General features: G+C 46.8%; 1 protein-coding gene across 1 annotated transcript in view; it reads right to left on the reverse strand.

Annotated features, from left to right (window-relative positions):
* Positions 1-1,463: 1,463 nt before the first annotated feature.
* VPS51 (VPS51 subunit of GARP complex) overlaps positions 1,464-21,414 on the reverse strand; it is a 123,060-nt gene continuing 103,109 nt past the window's right edge. Inside the window, exons 9-10 of the mRNA XM_086938506.1 lie at positions 5,801-5,888; positions 1,464-2,262 (exon numbers count right to left, since the gene is read on the reverse strand). Coding sequence (XP_086794632.1) covers positions 2,002-2,262; positions 5,801-5,888 — 349 coding nt within the window. The 3' untranslated portion in view covers positions 1,464-2,001. The remainder of the gene's footprint in view (positions 2,263-5,800; positions 5,889-21,414) is intronic.

Raw genomic sequence — 21,414 nt, forward strand, 5'->3', positions numbered from 1 at the left:
GTCTCTCTATTTATCCCAATGTACATGAACTCACGTACCCCCACTAATAATACATCTAACTCTAACTAAACTACCATAAAGAAACTGGAGTGAATGCATGGAATGTTGTAAGCACAAGACTTATAACAATAACCAACAAAAAACAATAACTGGTGGATAACACGCTAACCTTGGGTTTCCAAGTAGCATGTCATCTGTCAAAAGTGACTCCTCAGCACTACATAAATGCAATTACAATACAATACATTATTTCTGGTGGAACTGCTTGGCTGCAGCGGATAGTTCCCATTGTAGAGCCTCTCGCCATCAAAAAACATCCATTCCAGCACCCTGAATATCCCCAGAAAATCCATATAGCACATACAGTCCAGCCTGTATGTGGTAAAAGCAATAGCAACAGAATAAGCCACTATGTCAGCCGAGTCCAGGCCACATTTTAGAATTTGCTTCAAGGAATCAAAGTGGTCTTTTAACAACTCACAAAATATACCACTCATGTAATCTGGGAGGCTAATACCGAGCTTTGATGTTTCCCACATGGCGTGGACGTACCATAAGATGAGGCATTGTGTTCGCAATCCAAAGACTACAAGAAACAAAACCTTTACATCTTATGGTATCAAGTCATTTGGATTCGCCGTCTTGTGCTGCCTTGCGGAATGCAATGCGGTTTAGCTCTGCTGAAGAGTTTTTAACCACTAAACTCGAAGACAATTGTACTGGCACCTTGGATGGAGTTGGATTCAGTGAAAGCAGTCCCACTGCCAGAGTCAGAAGAGGAGCGGAGACGGATTGCATTGGCTGGGGCTACTCAATTTTTCAAGCCCAAGGGTATAGCCTCTCTTGGGAATCAGAAAGGATGCGGGAGGACGGTTGGCAGTCTTGAAATCGAGTTCAGATAGGTTGGTGGATGGAGCAGGTCAAAGATTTTTGGGAACCAGGACCGGCCCCAATGTATAACCTAGTAACAAGGAACGGAGCCTTCGACTCTCCGAATAGTCCAAAAAGAAGGAGCATGTGTTTGAAGAGGAGTTGTTCTTTTTTAAGGGGATTCTTGTATGTTTCGTAAATTAAGCCATAGGAGGATCCTCCTGTGAGTTCATCCACAAAATGATGGTGCATAAAAAGATGGATTACACTTTCCACAGAAAACACATACCAGTGAGACCAAACGCAGCCTAGATACCTCACACATCATGACATCCTTGAGTGGTACTTACACACCATCTATACGTTACATTGGAGTAACCAGAGACAGACACCATTGTGAACCACGTGCCCAACAACAGCCCCCCATTAGTGCCTCAATACTCTTGCAACAGCTGACCTCAGAAGCCTATACAGCTTCGATTTGGTGTGTGCCCCTAAAAGGAGACTGCTGCAGCTTGCCCTGCTATCAATAGATCACAGAGCAAATTAAACTGTTCTCTCCATCTCAAAAAAGAAACAAAGTGCACTGTTGATTGCTCTATTTCGTGGCCAATACATTTTTTAATTTAATTTTTCTTTCAAGTTGATGTATTTTTACTACAAAACAGAAGAAAAATAAATGGTAAGGCGAAAAGGAGAGTACGTGTTTTAAAGACACTCTAACCATTTTAATAGGGTGAGTGTACGTAACATTTTCAGAGATCCAGGTAAAAAGTTCCAATTAATTTCCTTTCTCCCTATAACAGGGGCTGGTCTTATCTTGTTACTTTACTCCTTAGTGTTGTTCACTCAGGATGCAGCTTATTCCTTTTCAAAGCCAGTTTCCAGACAAAGCTTTCCTCCTCAAGACAGGATGAAGGCAGAGATGGGTAGCAAAAGCCCCACTAGCAGACAACTCTGTGTTCCATGGGTTATTATAAATTATGTCCACAGATGTGGCTCTCTTCCATAGACACAGATGTGGCTCTCTTCCATAGACACAGATGATATCCATACAGAGCGCAAGGTGTACTAGTTCGCGCTTGCCATGCTCACAGACGCTGGAAAGGAAGGCAGCAATAGCTTTCAGTGCTAACCACGTTCACAGATGACTTCAATGACACTCTGTTCCATCGGCACGAGGTCGAGGCAACGATGCGCCGTGCTGGCCACAATCTCATCCAGCAGGAAATGCACCAGGTTTTCATCAGAAACAAAGCGCCAGAGGTAAAGCTGCAGGTAGTAACAATCCACCTGGATCTGCTGAAGGCCGTAGCGCCCAAAAGTCCGCAGGCGCACACACTCTAAGAAGGTCTTCAAGCTGATCTTAATGATGCCAGTGAGGACAGAGACCTAGGGTGAAGGAGGTAAGAACAGACCATGAGGAGGAATAAGACCACAAGTGCACACAACCGAAACATGTCTACTGTTTAAAAGCAAAGGCCTCTTTAGAGAAAGGTTTTACAGACCCAAAATGTACATTTCATTAAGCACAGCAAGATGTTCTATTTCCCTCTCAACACACCAAAACGATGATCATTTTAAAAAGCAGTACATTTTCCATCATTTTATCCAAATCTTCATGGCTCTTTGACACATTTGTATCAGCGTTCCATTAAAAAAAAAACACATTTTCCAGGCCCTTGTCAGGAGGCCAATGCAGCTTGCACCACCCATTGCCCCCGGCAGCGCTGCCAATGACAGAACCAACACAAATACTAACCATCACACCCCACACGTGTGACAATTCAGACTATTCCAGCCATCCAAAGCTAGAAGAATGGCTTGGGCAGCAAGTATTAGTCATTTTAAATGCTTACTGAACTAATAAACAACTGCTGTGTTCATCTCTAATTTAGACAACCAGCGCCACCATGTGGCAAACTCTCATAAGTGCCGATGTTCCGAATTAAGTGCCTAAGCACAGAGTTGTCTCCGATATGTACAAACGACATACACAACACTACTAACACGGGAAAAACACAGATAGCCCTGTTGATGTGTAAAATAAAGAATGGTGAAATCAGAATAGATGACAACTCTTATCGTACTTCAGAGTCACCAGAGATCCTATACAGAATTTTTGTAACAGAGCACAGTAAGACACTTAGCTAAAAAGTATTCCCAGAGTGTTTCAAATCAAAATATTGAAACAATGCTGCCGCGTAAGAAGTGTTATGCTGCAGACCATGGATAGTCTTAATTATGAGCAGGCAGAAAATGAGCAGGCTAGGATACTCGGCAAAATCCAAACCAAGTATTATTTTTTTTATGAACATTTTATTACCATTACCTGGAATATAATTGAAACAGTATTGGCTTCACATGCAATCATCACATTATAATACACTATTAATATACAACAGACTCCACAATAAATAGACACTTACAAGCATCCATTATATAAGGATAAAGTACCCCCTACCATTTATTATAAGGATGTTGCAAGTCACCGAGTAGTTGCATAACCATATAGAGGAAAGAGGCTGACGGCCGAGTTCCTTTATAAAGTTATAGAACTCTGAGGTCACTAGCAATATCCATATTATATATGCTAGGGGGTGTTTTATCCCATATAATACATGGTCACACCATCACCTTTCTCACGAGCCATTTAAAACCTTGGTCATAGTCTCTTTCATATGATAGAGCGAGCATGCTTGCAAACATGAAGAATACAAATAAAGCCTATAATGCACAATTAAACACATTAAAAACATGTTGGATACTTTTTGCAAATAGATATTAGAAACAGTTCAATACAAATAATTTAAAAAAAAAGGCTGCAGTATCTACGAATGTGTAGAAACATGTAGAGAGATTCTAGCTTTTCTCTAACCATCTAAGGAGTGCCAAAAATAAACATGTCCTCTCTGCTTGTCCGTGTAAGCTAGAAAAAAATAGAGCAAAAGAAAGAAAAGCAACGTTCAGTTTTTGTTGCAAAATAGCAGCTCCAATTTTGCTCCATGACCTGGTCTGCCTTTCACCTCGACTGCTGGCTCTGTCAGCAGGCACCGACGTCAGAACTCGAATGTAATAACTTATAATAGTCGAGTTCGATGTCTTTTCTTTATAATTGGCAACTGTGTGCGTCACAAGTCACCAATTATAAAGAAATCAGAGATAGACAAATATACGGGGATTACAGAATTGCATGCGTTATAGAAAGTTATCAACAATATAATCAGTGCAACAGGGGATACCTTTGGAGTCCACATCTCCCCATGGCCAATCAGTTAAAACACTTCTCTCAGCAATAGGCACTGAGCATCTGAAACACGATGGAAAGCAACTGCAACTGCTGTCAATCCATTTTGATCGACCAGGGCAGACATCCCTCTGAAGTACTGTGACCACTGGTGCACTTCACAAGGACCGGAGGAAATCGCCCCATAGCTCTAGATGCTCACACATTGCTTCCCAATCCTGTACCACCTGGTGCACAGATAGCATTTAAACCTTGACCTAATAAAGAATGTCGGTAAGTCTGAGCACTTTCAGAGGAAGTGTTACACTCTTCCATGTTAAGGCTTTGTCATTCAACCAATAGAACCCCCAGTATATTAATGGCCAAATTCTTGAAGTACCACCTGGCTTTGAAGCCAGTCCTTTGAAGCTCCATATGGCTAGACAACAATGTCAATTTTCCCTCTGATTTCGAAATGTACAAGGACAGAAAGATGCTACCTACCCTTAATCTGACATAGGCTAACTTACAAATAGTAGAGCTGACAAATTATTAAATCTTGCATTGATGGAACATCTGACAGATTAAGTAAGGTTAGAGCTGTCGATCGACAGAGCTGCAAGGTAACAGAGAATGGAATCCTCTACTTCTTCGAGCTGCAGATACACAGCATACTCGTCTAACTTTTCGACTTCCAAGGTGGAAGTGGATGACAGAGCAACTGGCCGACAAACAACGGCTAGGTCCATCAATGGAAATATGAGCTGACTAGCTACTGTGTCTTTTAATCCTTGAAGCCTCCTGATCATAAAAGATCCATCTCTGGATCTCCACATTGATAAAGGATGGCACCATCCTTCAATGTTTCTCCAAGATGATAGGCTCACAATGAAAGAGGGTGATGTCTTATCACAGGATCTCCATGCTGATAGAAAATGACATGCAATTTCTATCTCTGGATCTCCCTGCTATCAGAGGATCACTTGGTCTCCATGCTGGTAGCTTCCATGATCAGCAAGGACACTGGTGTCTTCTATCAATGAATTTAATTGCAGACAGCCTCACAATAAAATAGTATTAAATATTTCATCTCTGCATCTCCAAGCTGGCAGATGACATCAACTTCCTTCAGCCATAGATCTACAATTATTTCTTCCATCTCTGGAGCTCAATGTTGTCAGAGGAAAGAGTATTCCTTCGGGTGACTTACACTGGCAGCTGAGAACACCATTAAACATATCCGGAGCTGCATGCTGACTAAGAAAAAACTAAAGATGGAGTCACCCATCCTTAGTTCTTTAAAAACCAATGATGGGAATGTTACTTCATGGAGCACAATGTTGACAGGCCAGCACCTAATACAAGTGGACATTTCTTGCTCGTTTTCTATTCTTCATGGTGAAGGATGTCTGAAACTGATATAATTTGCAAGTACATGAAAAGAAAGGTTTGGCCAAGAAAGATAAAGTGATTCTTCTATTTGATTACTTTGAACTTCCACTGAACCAATTCACAGAATGATTTACCGGTGTAAATGAAAGAAGCTAGGCATACTTCATTGGGGAAATATCAAAAGCCAAGTGTTAGGAGAAACCTCCTAACCACAGAGATGAATCAACCTACGGTCCTAGGAAAATCGTGTAAAGATTGAGCACATTCCACTTAGGCCTCCTGCAAGCATGCAACCTCACCATTTCTACTCACCTTGTTAAACTCCACTGGGCTGAAAATGTCAATGCGCTCAGAAAAGAGCTTCTGGATGTTGCTCAGGAGGTTGGTGTCCATGGGGGCACTGTGTGAAATAAGCACATGCAGTTCAATAGACATGCAAAAAAACTGTTTATGTTCTCAGCTCTGATGTACACAGAACCTGACACATGATGGATGACCTGGTGCTTAGGTAATGCACATTAGTTGACATATACATAAACAAGCATTTGCAATGCAATAGGTCTCGCATTAGGAAAGTTTGAGCTATTGGTCTTGTAAATGACAATTTTTTTATTTATGTGCTGGTTTTGAAAAAAGCTAAATTAATAGCTTTGTCATTTACAATGCCAATAGTTATAACTTTCGCAAATGTGACACTTATAGCATTTGTAATGCAACATGTTTTGTATTTACGTGACTTAGATGTATTGATATTACAAATAACAATGGCTTTTAATTTTTTAAAATAATTAATTCTTAAATAAAAGTGATTGTAATTTATAATGGCAATAGCTTAAACTTTTCTAAATAACTCTTGTGAAGATTATGTTCCGTATATTTTATTGTGACGAAAATCCAAGAACAGAAGTGAAATATTAACATCATTTTGTGACATTTGCAATAAAGCTTGAAACATTGAGAGAACATATTTGAACCAGTTGTTGTTGAATGGTTGCACAGATTGATGCTGTGATGGCGCGGAGTGATGCTGTGGCGTTCAGTGATGCTGCGGTAGCGCATAGTGATGTTGTGGTGCCCCTAAGTGATGCTGTGGAGGCCGTGAGTGAGTGAGTGATGCTGTGGAGGCCGTGAGTGAGTGAGTGATGCTGTGGAGGCCGTGAGTGAGTGATGCTGTGGAGGCCGTGAGTGAGTGATGCTGTGGAGGCCGTGAGTGAGTGAGTGATGCTGTGGAGGCCGTGAGTGAGTAAGTGATGCTGTGGAGGCCGTGAGTGAGTGAGTGATGCTGTGGAGGCCCTGAGTGAGTGAGTGATGCTGTGGAGGCCCTGAGTGAGTGAGTGATGCTGTGGAGGCCCTGAGTGAGTGATGCTGTGGAGGCCCTGAGTGAGTGATGCTGTGGAGGCCCTGAGTGAGTGATGCTGTGGAGGCCCTGAGTGAGTGATGCTGTGGAGGCCCTGAGTGAGTGATGCTGTGGAGGCCCTGAGTGAGTGATGCTGGGGTGGCGCCGAGTGATGCTGGGGTGGCGCAGAGTGATGCTGTGGTGGTGCTGAGTGATGCTGTGGTGGTGCTGAGTGATGCTGAGTGATGCTGTGGTGCTGCTGAGTGGTGCTGTGGTGGTGCTGAGTGGTGCTGTGGTGGTGCTGAGTGGTGCTGTGGTGGTGCTGAGTGATGCTGTGGTGGTGCTGAGTGATGCTGTGGTGGTGCTGAGTGGTGCTGCTGAGTGATACTGTGGTGCTGCTGAGTGATACTGTGGTGGTGCAGAGTGATAATGTGGTGGTGCCGAGTGATAATGTGGTGATGCCGAGTGATGCTGTGGTGATGCTGAGTGGTGCTGTGGTGCTGCTGAGTGATACTGTGGTGCTGCTGAGTGATACTGTGGTGGTGCCGAGTGATACTGTGGTGGTGCCGAGTGATAATGTGGTGATGCCGAGTGATGCTGTGGTGATGCCGAGTGATGCTGTGGTGGTGCCGAGTGATGCTGTGGTGGTGCCGAGTGATGCTGTGGTGATGCCGAGTGATGCTGTGGTGGTGCTGAGTGATGCTGAGGTGGCGCTGAGTGATGCTGGGGTGGCGCTGAGTGATGCTGGGGTGGCGCTGAGTGATGCTGGGGTGGCGCTGAGTGATGCTGGGGTGGCGCTGAGTGATGCTGGGGTGGCGCTGAGTGATGCTGGGGTGGCGCTGAGTGATGCTGGGGTGGTGCTGAGTGGTGCTGTGGTGGTGCTGAGTGATGCTGGGGTGGCGCTGAGTGATGCTGGGGTGGCGCTGTGGTGGTACCACTAGATGGCAGTGAGTCAAAGGGAAATCCCCCGTGTTAAAAAACAATCAGTCTTCACTTTTTAAGCACTGCACTTGTGCTTGTGGCGCGCCGCTGCTCGCTCCCCCAAGGTGGATGCCACCATAAGCACGAGTGCAGTGCTTGAAAAGTGAAGACTGATGGCTAAAGGCCCTCCTAGATCAGGGCAGGCATGCTGCCTAGGCGAGACCTAATAATGCATTGATGTATTGGAAAGGTGTGGTTGAAGCAACACAGGGGAAGGAGAGAAGCAGCATGGCAAATGGGCGGGAGAAGCAACAAGAGGGCGAGAACACAGGCAGGAGAGTCACCCTGAGCATTGGGAACAGAAGGACAGGGGCGAGAAAGAAAAACAACTAGTCCAGGTTTGGAGGGAGAAGCACCTGAGGAGAGAGTGCAAGAGGGGGAGAGAAGCACTGGACTGAGACAGCTGGAAAACTCATGGTGTGCTTATACAAAAGGAAAAAGTAGTGCCCTGAAAGCGAGCAAAGGAAGCATAGAAGCCAGCCAATCAGAGAGATGGCTAAAGAGGCAATGCTCTGTGGGAGACCCATACAGCAGATTGACCAATAAGAATCATGGAAATGAGTGACCTTAAAGTCAACCAAAAGTAAGCAATAGACCGGCTCCAAGCCTGTGTATGTTCTTGGTAAGCCCACAAAATGTGTTTTCAAACAACAAAAATGTGCATATGTCTGGTGTCCTAGAAGTAAAGCATTCTCCATTGCAAATGCCATTCACTGGTCAAACAAAGCAAACACAAGGAGATGATGGACGGAGAGCTGAAACTTTGCAGACACTCACCCCCAGTCACAGATCTGGGTTGAATCCATCATCATTCACTGGTCTACAACTGAGCGGTTCTGGCTTGCATCGCCGCCAAATTGGATATGAGCTTGACATCTGCTTTACTGAAGTGATTGTTTGCAAAGCTAGGTTTGAGACGAGCCTTCCATGTTTTAGCACAGGTACTGCCATAATTCCATGCAACTTTTTACAAAATAATTGGTGCGTCTTATATACTTGTAGAAGGGACTCCCAGGACCAAAGTACAGACAGAGCAATGCTTTCTAAAGATCGTGTGCCTTAGTAGTAAAAGCCTGAAACGCTTCCCTTCCTGTGAAGTGCTGATGCTTTGTATGAAAAGTAGTGCGTGTACAGTCTCCCCTTAACCTCGGAGGACAGGCTGTCTGCTGCTGCTACCTTCTCAGCCGGAAGAGGAGGGAGTTGCGGCAGACGGGTGGGTCTGTCTGTAAATGAACCCCACAACACTGACATTGGAGGCCAGGTGCCTGCTTGCCCCCCTGACCCCGCTGCGCAGACATCTACTGTTACTGTTAATAATTAATATTGCAGCCATCCTCGGAGGATATATTTGAGCCACCCTGGCGCAGCGCCATCTCCCCCGCTCTTGGCGCTGTGCGAGCCCCTGGATTCACGAGACACTTCGGAGGCCTTCAAGTGCCCCTGGGGGGCTCGTTCTTGCACAGCAGCCCGCCCCGGCTGCGGTTTCTAGAGTTTAGGGGAAACATTTAACAACAAGGGTCGAAAACCAAGTACCCGGAACGGCTGCTGCAGTTAAAGCGACTGCGCGGGCTGCACTTGGACGCGGCCCATTAGAGAAGCTTCGAGGGGGCTGGAAGAGGGGGCATGGAGGGGTGTACAGAAGGCCCGCCGTGCTCTGGAAGAGGCATTAAGGGGTACAGTGGACCCTGCGTGGCCAATCTGTGCTCCTTGGCGAAGGCCTGCTCGGGCTCTCGAGGGCATTGTGTGTTCAGGGCAGGCGGTGCACGCACCTCTTCGGTGAACAGTTTCAAGCTGGCAGCGGCCTGGTGGGAGTTTCTTTTTTGTGTGGGGGAACCCGCGCCACAGCTCGTGAGGTCCCCGAGTGCATGCCCTTGGGGGCGTACAGAGCAGAGACGAGAGTATGGAGCAAACCCTGTAGAACGGATGGAGTGGTACAGCCTGGGGAGGAGAGCTGGGCTGTGAGATGTCAGGCAGTGTGGTGGGATGCGGTGCAGAGTGGGTGAGGACGGTGGAGGCGGGGGGGGGCGTCGTCAAGGCCCTTGTGGAGTGAGGGAGGCTGAGAGTGGAGGAGCGGGCCAAGAATTTGGGTGCGCTTGCCAGGAGGTTGCCAAGCAACGAAATGTACACACTCTCATTTCTGCGTGTGAGTGAAAGTTCTACTCAGCAGGAACCGATGCAGAAGTATAAGCCTGCTATCCACCTAACTGTTGCAGCTACTGTGTGTGTGTGTGTGAGAGCTCGCTCGTACTGCTGCTTGTTGTGCACATTGTGTATGAGGGAAGCTTGCAGTGAAGCTGGTTGTACTGCACCAGTGTGTGTATTACACTATTTTATATTATGCTCACTTCTCTAATGAGCGTCTGTGGTGCGTGTTGTGTCGTTGCGCCTTAAGCAGTCTGGGCGCCCCTACACAAGGACTGGGGCTTCTCATTGGACAGTCAATGGGTTGAGGTGCGAACGACACAATTGTGGGTGTCTACGTGTGAGATGAAGGGTCGGGGCAGCAGTGTGTGTACTGAATGTTTTCGGATAGTTTCAAGGGAATGATTACTCTTACTTTTTTTAGGATACGTGTGTGTTGGGTGAGTGAACCGTGGTTAACTGACAGTTGTCATTTCACTTGGTGTGAATAATGCGAGTTGTGCTGTTGTGGCTTGAGTGACGTTTGCAGCATGTGTTGCACATATTCTTTATGAATAAATGGATGAATTAACAAGGCATGTGGCATAGAAGGATGCTGGTAAACACAACAAGCCCTCGGCATTGCGCGCTGGGGAAAATTCACGCTTGAATGCCTTAAGTCGGAAGGTTAGGAGGGAACTTTTGAAGTGTGAAGCTCTCGGCATTGCTGTAGCGGGTCTGAAGCGCGTGCATGGGCACATGAACTGCATGTAATCCGAATCCGCGCTTGGTTCAAAGAGTTTGTTTCAGCTCAATAGATCGACATCTGCAATGCGCAAGCGCATTGGCAGAGGTCGACCTAATGAGTATCTTCCTCTTCTGCTGAAGTGATCACTTTACTGCTTGAAGCGACACAGAATGAAAAAAGTGGAGACTCTTGTACTTCAATAAGGGCTCTAGAGACCAAGGGCCACATGCATCAAACTTAGGAATTGCGATTCCTAAATTGCAATATTTATGAAATCGCAAATTAGGATTTGCAATTCCTTATGCATGTAGGAATCACCCAAAAAATTGCGATTCCTACGCCTTACTTGCGACTGGCAAATTGCGAATCGCAAATAAGGAATGGCCTCCCATTCATTCCTATGGGCCTAGAGGCCCATAGGAATCAATGGGAATTGCATGCGCAATTTGCGAGTGCCAAATAGGTACTCGCAAACTGTGCATGCAATTTCAAGGGTGCAAGGGTGCCAAAAGGACACCCTGATACACCCCTGAAAGTGCAATAAAAAAACATGTTGCAGACACACATATGTAGAAAATAAGAAGTATTGATGTACATAGGCAACGTTCATTTCCCTTTTCCCACTCCCCTCCCTGCACGCACCATGAATATTGTAAAGCATTGACTGCGTCCCTCAGCCCGCAAAGGCCTGTACCCATGTGTACATGATAGCCATTTTAGGCACCTTGGCCTCTTGCCCACTCATTAGAATCACTGGCTTCCCTCCTGCGCGCATTTGAGCACCCCCCCCTCTCCCACTCTCACATACATAGACCATGAAACCCAGCACTCTGCGCGACCCTGCTATGAAAGGCAACCCTCCTGCTTGACCCAGGCACCCCCCCCCCCCCATTTCCCTCTTGAAGAGGCATCCTTCGCCTCAGCTGACATAGCCCCCCCAGTTGTATCTGACTGCCCCTGTTCTCTCATGTACAGGTCATAAGATCTCTCTCTCTCTCTCTCTCTCTCTCTCTCTCTCTGCGCGACTCTGGCCCTGCATGCACCCTGACCCCCCCTCCTTCTCCTCATATGAGCAAGTCATAAACCCTCTTCTTTCGCAAAGCCCTGTCCTTGAGAATCACGGCCGCGCCTGACCAGCACCTCCTTCCCTTCCATGAATGCCCCTCTATTGACGAGCCCTCCCTCCGCGCTCGATTGTCCACGCAGGCATGAATACCACTCCTTTGATGACCCCTTCCCCCGAGTTCGGCTGACCACACATGTCCGAGGCCATCGCCTAAGCCAGGAGATACCATTTACTGCCCTTATTGTATGCCTAGCCACCCCACCCCCTGGGCCATGCTCAGGCGCACACATCCTACGACACACTCAGCTGCACGATCGCCCTTCCCTCTTATCAGCAGGTCAAGGGTCCCCATTGTGAACGTATGTGGAGTAGGATCATCACGAGGATTATAGGAATGTTTTCCTTTTGCGACACACTGACCTGATTGTATCATCAAATGTTCTGCAAATGTATAAAAGCCAGAGTCTCAAGCTCACTTGTTAGAGCACCTCCCGAAAGACACTGTGTTTCGTGTCCGAAATGACTGGCTCTCCTCATGAGAAATAAACTCTGTTCTTGATTCCTGCTCCCAGCGCCCGTCTCTTTATTTGGTAAATTATTCGGAATGGAAACTAAGAGGCGGTTTGCGCCAGCAGCCTGGGCATTGATAGAATTATGGGCTCACTTTCAACAATTGGCGCCCACGTGGGGCCCATCAGTGACATAGGGTTCGGTAAGAGAGATCCAGACGAAGAAGTGAACGTCTAAAATGATCGGAGTATACCTGCCTTGAGAGGGCCCTAGCCCGGCTGCCGATCGACAGAACTTCACCAATTCTGAACGGACCTCTCTTGAGTGACCTATTGTCCTGACTGGAATCCCACAGGAATGCTACATGGAGTAAGAGAACGATCAGGCGCTGGAGGAGGGAGTCGAAGAACTGTCCGTATGGTCCGGTCCGGGTAAGATTAAGTAGGGTGTTTTTACGCCTGATTGGTAGGGTGGTTCTATCCACCTGATTGATTGAATTGATTGTATTGAAATCGGTATTTGTATACTGATATTGTATTGGTTGGTATTGGTTCATTTAGCTTTGAGGGCTACTTGACATATTGGTTCTCTTTTGAGAACGAGACATTCTCTGTTTGCAAACAGCGGCGAATAGGAACGTCGTCCCTCTTTGCAGATAGAGAAGGGTAGGTAATGCAGACTTTTGTCCCCGTTGTAATCCGTCATGCCTACTTTTCTCCCCACTGATTGTTTGAAGTCGATTAATAATCGATTGTTGCTCTTTGAGATCTTCCCTGTCTACAAACTGAGACGAGTAGAAATATTCTGTCTTCCTTTTTGGATAGCGAAGGGCAGGTAATGCAGACATTTGTCCCCGTTGTAATCCGTCATGCCTGTTTTTCTCCCCACTGATTGGTTGGTTGCCTGGACATTGTTGTTCCAGGAATTGTTTCGTTTGAGGTATTTTCTATTTGCAAACAACGTGAAATAGAAACACTCTGTCTAGTCTTTGCAAGTAGAAAAGGGTAGGTTATGCCCCTTTGTGAATTCGTCAGTCCTACCCACTCCCCACTGGTTGGTTATTGTGGGGTAGCTCGCATGGTCCGCCCAGGAGACTACTCTTATGGAGGACATATGCTCTCTACTCATGGGCCATTTAATAGAAATAGACCGACTGGTCCGTCCAGGAGGCTACCCTAGTAAGTGGAAGTACATCGCTCGGTCTGTCCAGGATGATACCCTAATGAAGGAATATATGTTCCCCTTTTGATCGATAATCTCGTTCCACCCCGGACCATTTATTGGAGGGGACTCGTCTGGTCCGTCCAGACGTACCCCCCTAGTGAAAAGGACACATAAAAATATGAAGTGATCACCGTTCCCTACTAACAGAAAGCTTTAGCTCGAAACACGCTAAGGAAGAGAAAGAAAAATAAAAAGAAATCAGGCTAAGTCAGTAACCCCCTGATGAGCTTTTGACTTCACCAAAAATAAGAAACGTTAGAAGTAGTTCGTAATAAGAAATGTAAAATGGCGAAAAGATTCGATATCAGAGCATAGGCACGAGATAGCTAGGCTTCACTGCCTGTTCCTGTTCCCAACATGTCTGCCTCATTGCCCGCCCCGCCCAAATAACGGTCACATGAAATAGAAACAACTCAATAGGTACCTACCCCCGTTCCGGAAGCTCCCGAAGTGCAACAGGTCCGCGGTTACGCCCATCCGGAAGGCGAGGCCTAGAGGCACGAGGGACTCGCCTGGCCACGGTCAGGAGGAGATGACGTTGGGCAGGCGGTCCAAAGGATGACAAGGACCTCTCCGTCTTCTCCCTTCTGCCGCCCTGCAGGCCGCGGGGAGAGAGGGGGCTGTCTTGCCTTGGCCACCGACCACCCCTCTCTCTCACCCGATCCGGCTTTTGCCAAAGGCCGACGCCAAGGCGAGAACGGCGGCGAATCAAGTAGTCCCGCCACATTTCAAATTCGCCGCATGCCATCGCCTGCTGGTCCAGAGCCGAAGCCAAGGCAAGAACGGCGGCAAATCAAATAGTCCCGCCAGATGCCAAATTCGCCGCCTGCCTGCATAGGTGCAGGCAGTCCCGCCACATTCCACGCTCCCTGGAGAGTTGAAGGTAGTCCCGCCACATGTCGCCAAGGGAAGGGGGGGGGCTGTCTTGCCTCAGCCGCCGACCCCCCCCCCCCCCCCATCATCAATGGCTGGCACGGCCAATGTCGAAAACGATGGAGCCGGGGAACGGCGCGGGGTCGCTGGAAGGGGGAGGTGGCGCGAACGACCCTCCCCCACCTCCCTTCAGGTGGAGGCTTCCAGCGACACCCCAACACTCTTCGCTTAAAGAGGGTCAACATCAAAAAGAGGTCTTCTGCCCAGGACGGGCACACGCTCCATATCGTCTCTCCTCGACCTTGAAGATTCTATAAGAGCCGGGGGGCCCCCGACCCTCTGCATGGGTGCCCCTGCCCCCTTCACTGGGAACCACGACATCGGTGCTACTCCTGCCGGCACCAGACTCGGATCGGAAATGGCTAAGATGCCGCCACGGCACAGGCTTGTTCAGTTCCGGAGGAACACCAGAATGACCCGGTAGAAAAATTGTTGCCGCCCTTCCCACTCTTTGACTCATGGTCCATATTGTTAGACTGTTAACCACATAGCACGAGACTTTTTGAACTGCCAACGGAAAGTTCTGAGCCAACCATGTGAGACTAGAGACACTCTGACTGTGCTGGAACTTGCCTGACCCCACCAAAAATGGCGCCGACACAAAATGAGGCGTTTTTAATGAACTTTGTTGCACCCTGATTGCGCAAGCTTTTTGCCCCGAGATATATATAACGTTTGGATAATGAAAGTAGATATGAAGGATATTGAGTATGTGCCTGGACAATGAATTGACTTAAGGGTGGGTACCGATTATGAGTTGAAAATGAATTGGTGTAATTTAAGGTAATGAATGATTATTGGATGATGTATTTATGAATGTATCAAAGATGAATTACTGACATGCATCATGCTTGCTCTATAGGGGAGTTTAATATGATTTTATTGCACTGCCGCACTTTATGCAATGAACTGCCACCAGCTTCGTTCTTCCCATGTACAGTTCCAATCTGCTCCGTGGCTAGCCCACCGGGTTGTAGGCCTGTATTTATATGTCAACCCTCTTTATTAAAGGTATTTTGGAAACGAAAGCATAGTTGTAGCGGATTGCATTAATGAGTTTTGAATGTATTACTACTATGAGCAACGAGAAAGTATGATGAAGGCTAAAGGTTAAAAAGGACCCGATATTTAGCAGCCACACTATGTGTGACAGGCAGCCGGAAAGGTGCTTTAGAAGCCCTAAAAACGACACCACAGAAATGCCACCTGACCGCCACCCTTGTACCCGACCAAAAGGGGTTACGACCAAGTAGCTCATGTCGCACAGATCGTCAATGATTATCTGTCTGACCTTTCTGGTCCATCTGGGCTTAAACGCCGTGATGGTAGGGAAATGCACTACGTGAAAATAGGTCGAGTATGTGGTAGGTAAAGCGTTTCCGGATTACTGCACGTTGATGAGGTTTTGAATGTTGCCCCCCACCCCTTCTTTTTCCTCCCTTCTGCAGGTCACGTCGGAACACTGGCTGATGTATGGATGGACGACGACCGAACCGCCGATGAGAGGGGGAAAAAGGGAATATGAGCATGGTCCTTAGGGCAAATAAAAGTTTTTAAAAGACGTAGACTTAAACATGACTGTTCCTCCTTAGAACATAGCAACGGGAGGATGGACTGACATAGAGACTGGACAAGTACCGAATGAAAAAAATTTGACTAGAAACGACGCGTTAAATAATGTAACTGGACGTTTTGACTAGGTAGGGAAAGGACAAAGAAAAATTGTACGGGTAAGGGTTGCCACGGCACCACCCGCCTAGGAAGTTAGAAATGTTGCCGATGTTCAAAATGCACTGCCCCCTTTCTCACACTCTTACAGATATAGCCAAGCTGTCCGACTGTTTTCCCGATCAATACTTGCCGTTGCCTCAGCCTGGAGAACTTCCCACCAAAGGAGGGAACAGAAAAAAAAATGGTTTAAGATCCAACCATGGGTAACTAGCGCGACCAGGTTAATTTCCGATCAACTAAACGGAGGTGTGAGTATTGGTAATTGGGAACGCTCGCAGGCGTGACAAACGAGAAGGAAAAGGGGGGAAGGGCAGAAAGAGCTAAGCACGTAGATAAATAGGATAGTAAAGATACGTAGGATATATATATAAAAACAGATGTTGTAGACTAACAATTGTTTCCTGTGTTGTTGTGAATGTCTTGTATATGTGTAATACATGTGCCGTCTTCCCTGTCCAATTTTGTGTGTGTGTAACGTACGAATATATGTCTCCCCTCTGTCTATATCTGCATGTTACCCGACCTTTGCTGTTCTGTGTTGTGAGCGCACTAAATGACCTATTTTCGTACACGTCTCTCTCTCTCTCTCTCCACCCTTTTTCTCTCTCTCACTCTACATGTCATACGTGTACCGAATGGCTCGTTTAGATTGCGGACGACTCTCACTCTCTATGAGAGTCTCCCTATTTTCTCTCCCTCTTTTTGGTAAAATTGTGCCCCACCGGCACCAGTCTGATTTGATACATATTGAACACGAAGGTGTTCAGCGAAATTGACCGAAACTAAAATGACTGTATCTCGCCATGTTACTGCCTCTCCTTTCTGCAAAATGAATGAACTTGAATTGGCTGAGAAGGAAAGGACAGGTAAGACGGCTAAGGTCCCCCAATTTGGCCTTTTATAGGGGAACTATATGCCAATGGCATCCTAATTTTTATTGTTAGAGACAAGCGCCAAGGTCCAGATTGACCCCCAATGCCCAGATTGCCCCACCCCTTTGCACCCAAGCACGAATGCCCGAAGCGTCCCCGCCCCACTTGATCGACCCCAGCTACTGTCCCCGATATATATATCTGATGACCATGAGTAACTGCCGCCCCTCGGGAAAAACATGTTTGACTCTGTCTTTCAATGATTGCACCCCCGCTTGTTTTAAAGAGTTAGCCAGCTCTAAAGGGAAATGTAAGACTGTTAAGGCTCGAATTAGAAGGACGAGTCTCTCCTGAATGTTGTCAATCTTTGGGGTTTTTGTTGAAATACGCAAGTGATAAGAGTCCGACCTCTGTCCATATATGTCATGAACGAACGCCGATTAGACTTGGTGCGAACGCAGTAGAAATACCCACCTACTTACTTCATGGTAATAGACTTCTGACTATGACCAATGAGCATAACGCCAGGTGCTAGGATTGCGAGTGGAATTCATATGTAAAAATCTCTTCTCCTGCCAGTTCTCTAAAACTTGTTTTTACCCATTTAAAGATACTCAATCACCGGAGGAGAAGGGCCGGACGTGACGCACAGCGTGGCTGCAGATCATGAGACACATGCGACCTCAACCAAAGGTGGAGCCGCAGGACAACAAGAAACGGGACGAGGCAGCACTCTCAAAGGCGGTAAAAGAAAGAATGAAGGGCTGTCCTGAAGCTCTCTGTCCGCCAACCCACGTGTGCCTGGAGCCTCCGTCCCTCTTTTCAAGCCCGATTGATGGGCCTGCTTGCTTGTTACCCATTGCTCCCTTGGTCCCTTTGGTGTGTCCCGGGAAAATCTGCCCCCACTCCGCCCTCTCACTCCCATCGACTAACGAAACCGCACACCCTCTTTTCCATGCGACTCTCTGCTGAAAGGAAGAACAGCATCTAGATGGAAATGGGGTTACACCACGGAAATATAGGTGCCAAGCTTAAGGCGCCACTCAAAGGATTGGTTAGGGAACAGGACTGTGGTCTAACAGCAGAGGACTGACCGCACCCTGCAACGCGTAAGGATAGAACCGAGCTGGACCTATAGCTCCACCGCGGGTGCTCAACAGCGCCAACGAAAGGACACGGACTAGAGCCTACCAGTGATGGCTCACTGATAAAAGACACTGTGACGAAGAGATCTTGCGTATTGAACTGAATTCCTCCTTTGACTACTTGGTCAAAATGTTCATTGGTCACATTTTTAAGTCAGAAACATTTATGCTATGTAGTGATTTGAAATGATAGGAACTCGACAAATGCCATCCCCTATGTGCTGCGTTCTGCCAAACACATCAACTGTTCATGATTATATGACATATGTTAGTATTGACAAATGCAAATTCTTCGATCGCACCTGTTTATATGTACCTTCATCGACTGCAAAAAATGAACTTTGCTATGTAAAAAGGGGCGACTGTAGAAAATAAGAAGTATTGATGTACATAGGCAACGTTCATTTCCCTTTTCCCACTCCCCTCCCTGCACGCACCATGAATATTGTAAAGCATTGACTGCGTCCCTCAGCCCGCAAAGGCCTGTACCCATGTGTACATGATAGCCATTTTAGGCACCTTGGCCTCTTGCCCACTCATTAGAATCACTGGCTTCCCTCCTGCGCGCATTTGAGCACCCCCCCCTCTCCCACTCTCACATACATAGACCATGAAACCCAGCACTCTGCGCGACCCTGCTATGAAAGGCAACCCTCCTGCTTGACCCAGGCACCCCCCCCCCCATTTCCCTCTTGAAGAGGCATCCTTCGCCTCAGCTGACATAGCCCCCCCAGTTGTATCTGACTGCCCCTGTTCTCTCATGTACAGGTCATAAGATCTCTCTCTCTCTCTCTCTCTCTCTCTGCGCGACTCTGGCCCTGCATGCACCCTGACCCCCCCTCCTTCTCCTCATATGAGCAAGTCATAAACCCTCTTCTTTCGCAAAGCCCTGTCCTTGAGAATCACGGCCGCGCCTGACCAGCACCTCCTTCCCTTCCATGAATGCCCCTCTATTGACGAGCCCTCCCTCCGCGCTCGATTGTCCACGCAGGCATGAATACCACTCCTTTGATGACCCCTTCCCCCGAGTTCGGCTGACCACACATGTCCGAGGCCATCGCCTAAGCCAGGAGATACCATTTACTGCCCTTATTGTATGCCTAGCCACCCCACCCCCTGGGCCATGCTCAGGCGCACACATCCTACGACACACTCAGCTGCACGATCGCCCTTCCCTCTTATCAGCAGGTCAAGGGTCCCCATTGTGAACGTATGTGGAGTAGGATCATCACGAGGATTATAGGAATGTTTTCCTTTTGCGACACACTGACCTGATTGTATCATCAAATGTTCTGCAAATGTATAAAAGCCAGAGTCTCAAGCTCACTTGTTAGAGCACCTCCCGAAAGACACTGTGTTTCGTGTCCGAAATGACTGGCTCTCCTCATGAGAAATAAACTCTGTTCTTGATTCCTGCTCCCAGCGCCCGTCTCTTTATTTGGTAAATTATTCGGAATGGAAACTAAGAGGCGGTTTGCGCCAGCAGCCTGGGCATTGATAGAATTATGGGCTCACTTTCGAATCATACCCCAAGGGCAACTTTAAGTTGATGGTAATTTGAGTTTCTTAAAAGTGAAATCACAAAAAAAAAATTGGGAGTTGAATTGCATTTAGCGAATCACAATTTGCGATTCCCTAAATGCAATCAGAATTTAAGTAATCGCGAAATTTGCAATTATTAGAGATTTTTGCATTTGGGATGATGCATCCCAAATACAAAAAATGCGGTCGCAAAGGGGTTTGCGACTGCAAAAAACAATGATGCATGTGCCCCCCAATTTCCTTACTTGCTCATCTAGAGACTGTCAAACACCATAACTCTCAACTATACATCAACACCATTAAAAGAAACTATAACCAAGAAATGATGTCAACATCACGTTTCAGGAGTGTTGGGCTTAAGACCTAACTGGTTTGATTCCGTTTGCATCTATTATCACATGACAAAGGATTTAAAACCTTTCCAAGTCCGCAGAGGACACATCTTTCACGAAAATAATTCAAAGAGCTCTCATGCAATTAAAATAAGAGCTGAACATGTAACGGACTGGTAGAGTCTATGGAAATGTCAGGCCACTGGTCATCAACAGGGAGTATACTGTGAGGATTCCACTGCAACCCAGAAACATTCAGCTCGATGCTGCACCCGTCTGACCTCTGCAGAAGGTCCAGGCACCATGATTTCATTCACACGGTCACCTTCCGGCACACAAAATTATGCTTGATAATGGCAGGAACAGTTGCCAACTTAGACTACCTAAACCGCCTCTCATTGCAGCCCGAAAAGGTGATGTTTAGGCAGTTCCACTGTTCTCCCATGGCTGACATTAAGGGTCTCATTACAGAAGGCAGGAAATTCCCCGGTATAGGGAGTAACTTCTATTACAAGTAATGCAGAAATACTGCGAGCTTGAGAATTTTCAACTAATTTCACGTACACAAGGCAAGTGAAAAGTCACATTGAAAAACAGTCAGTGAATTGGGAATAATGTATGAGAACTGTTTCTTAAACATCAATTACCATATGTTAATCCCTGTTTCTCAGGGGGACAACTCATAAAGGTCTGGTATTCTTGCAACCCAGAAGTACCAATACCTTCAGTATTGATACTTGCTGTGGTGGAAAGATCTATGCAAAATCTTGACCACAATCGGCCTCAGAAAATGTTAATATGTTAAGGTTATCACCTTAATAATCAGGAAGAGAAATGCTCCTTACACTGTACACATCTGTTCATTATGTGTAGTGCCGTAGATTCACATGCGTAGCATACTCTTGCCATCTAGATGTTGTCATCAGACTTTTGCAAGTTGTTTTTGTTTAAACTCCTCTCTCAAGTCACGCAATATGATGCAAATCCTTTTAGTGTACATTGACCATTGACCATAGGCATAGACCATAGGCACTGAGTCTATGTTAGATGGTTTTCGCACAGCGGGTGCGAGTATTGTTGGAGCGAGAATGTTAGTAATGTTTGTTTGGTGAAAAAAGTGTCATAAGCAGTGAAATGCAGAAAGCAAAAGATATGCAAAAGGTACAGGATTCCGGGGAAGAAGGTGTCTCTATCAATCAATCAGGACATTTGTTAAGTGCGCTACATACCAGTGAGGGTCTCAAGGCACTGGGGGGGAGGGGGGCGGATTGCCGCTATGGATTGAAGAGCCAGATCTTGAGAAGTCTTCTGAAGGCCAGTAGGTCTTGGGTCTGCCGTGGGTTGATGGGGAGGGTGTTCCAGGTCTTGGCGGCGAGGTGGGAGAA

This window comes from Lissotriton vulgaris, chromosome 9, assembly GCF_964263255.1.
Source record: "Lissotriton vulgaris chromosome 9, aLisVul1.2, whole genome shotgun sequence".
NCBI classification, from domain to species: Eukaryota; Metazoa; Chordata; class Amphibia; order Caudata; family Salamandridae; genus Lissotriton; species Lissotriton vulgaris.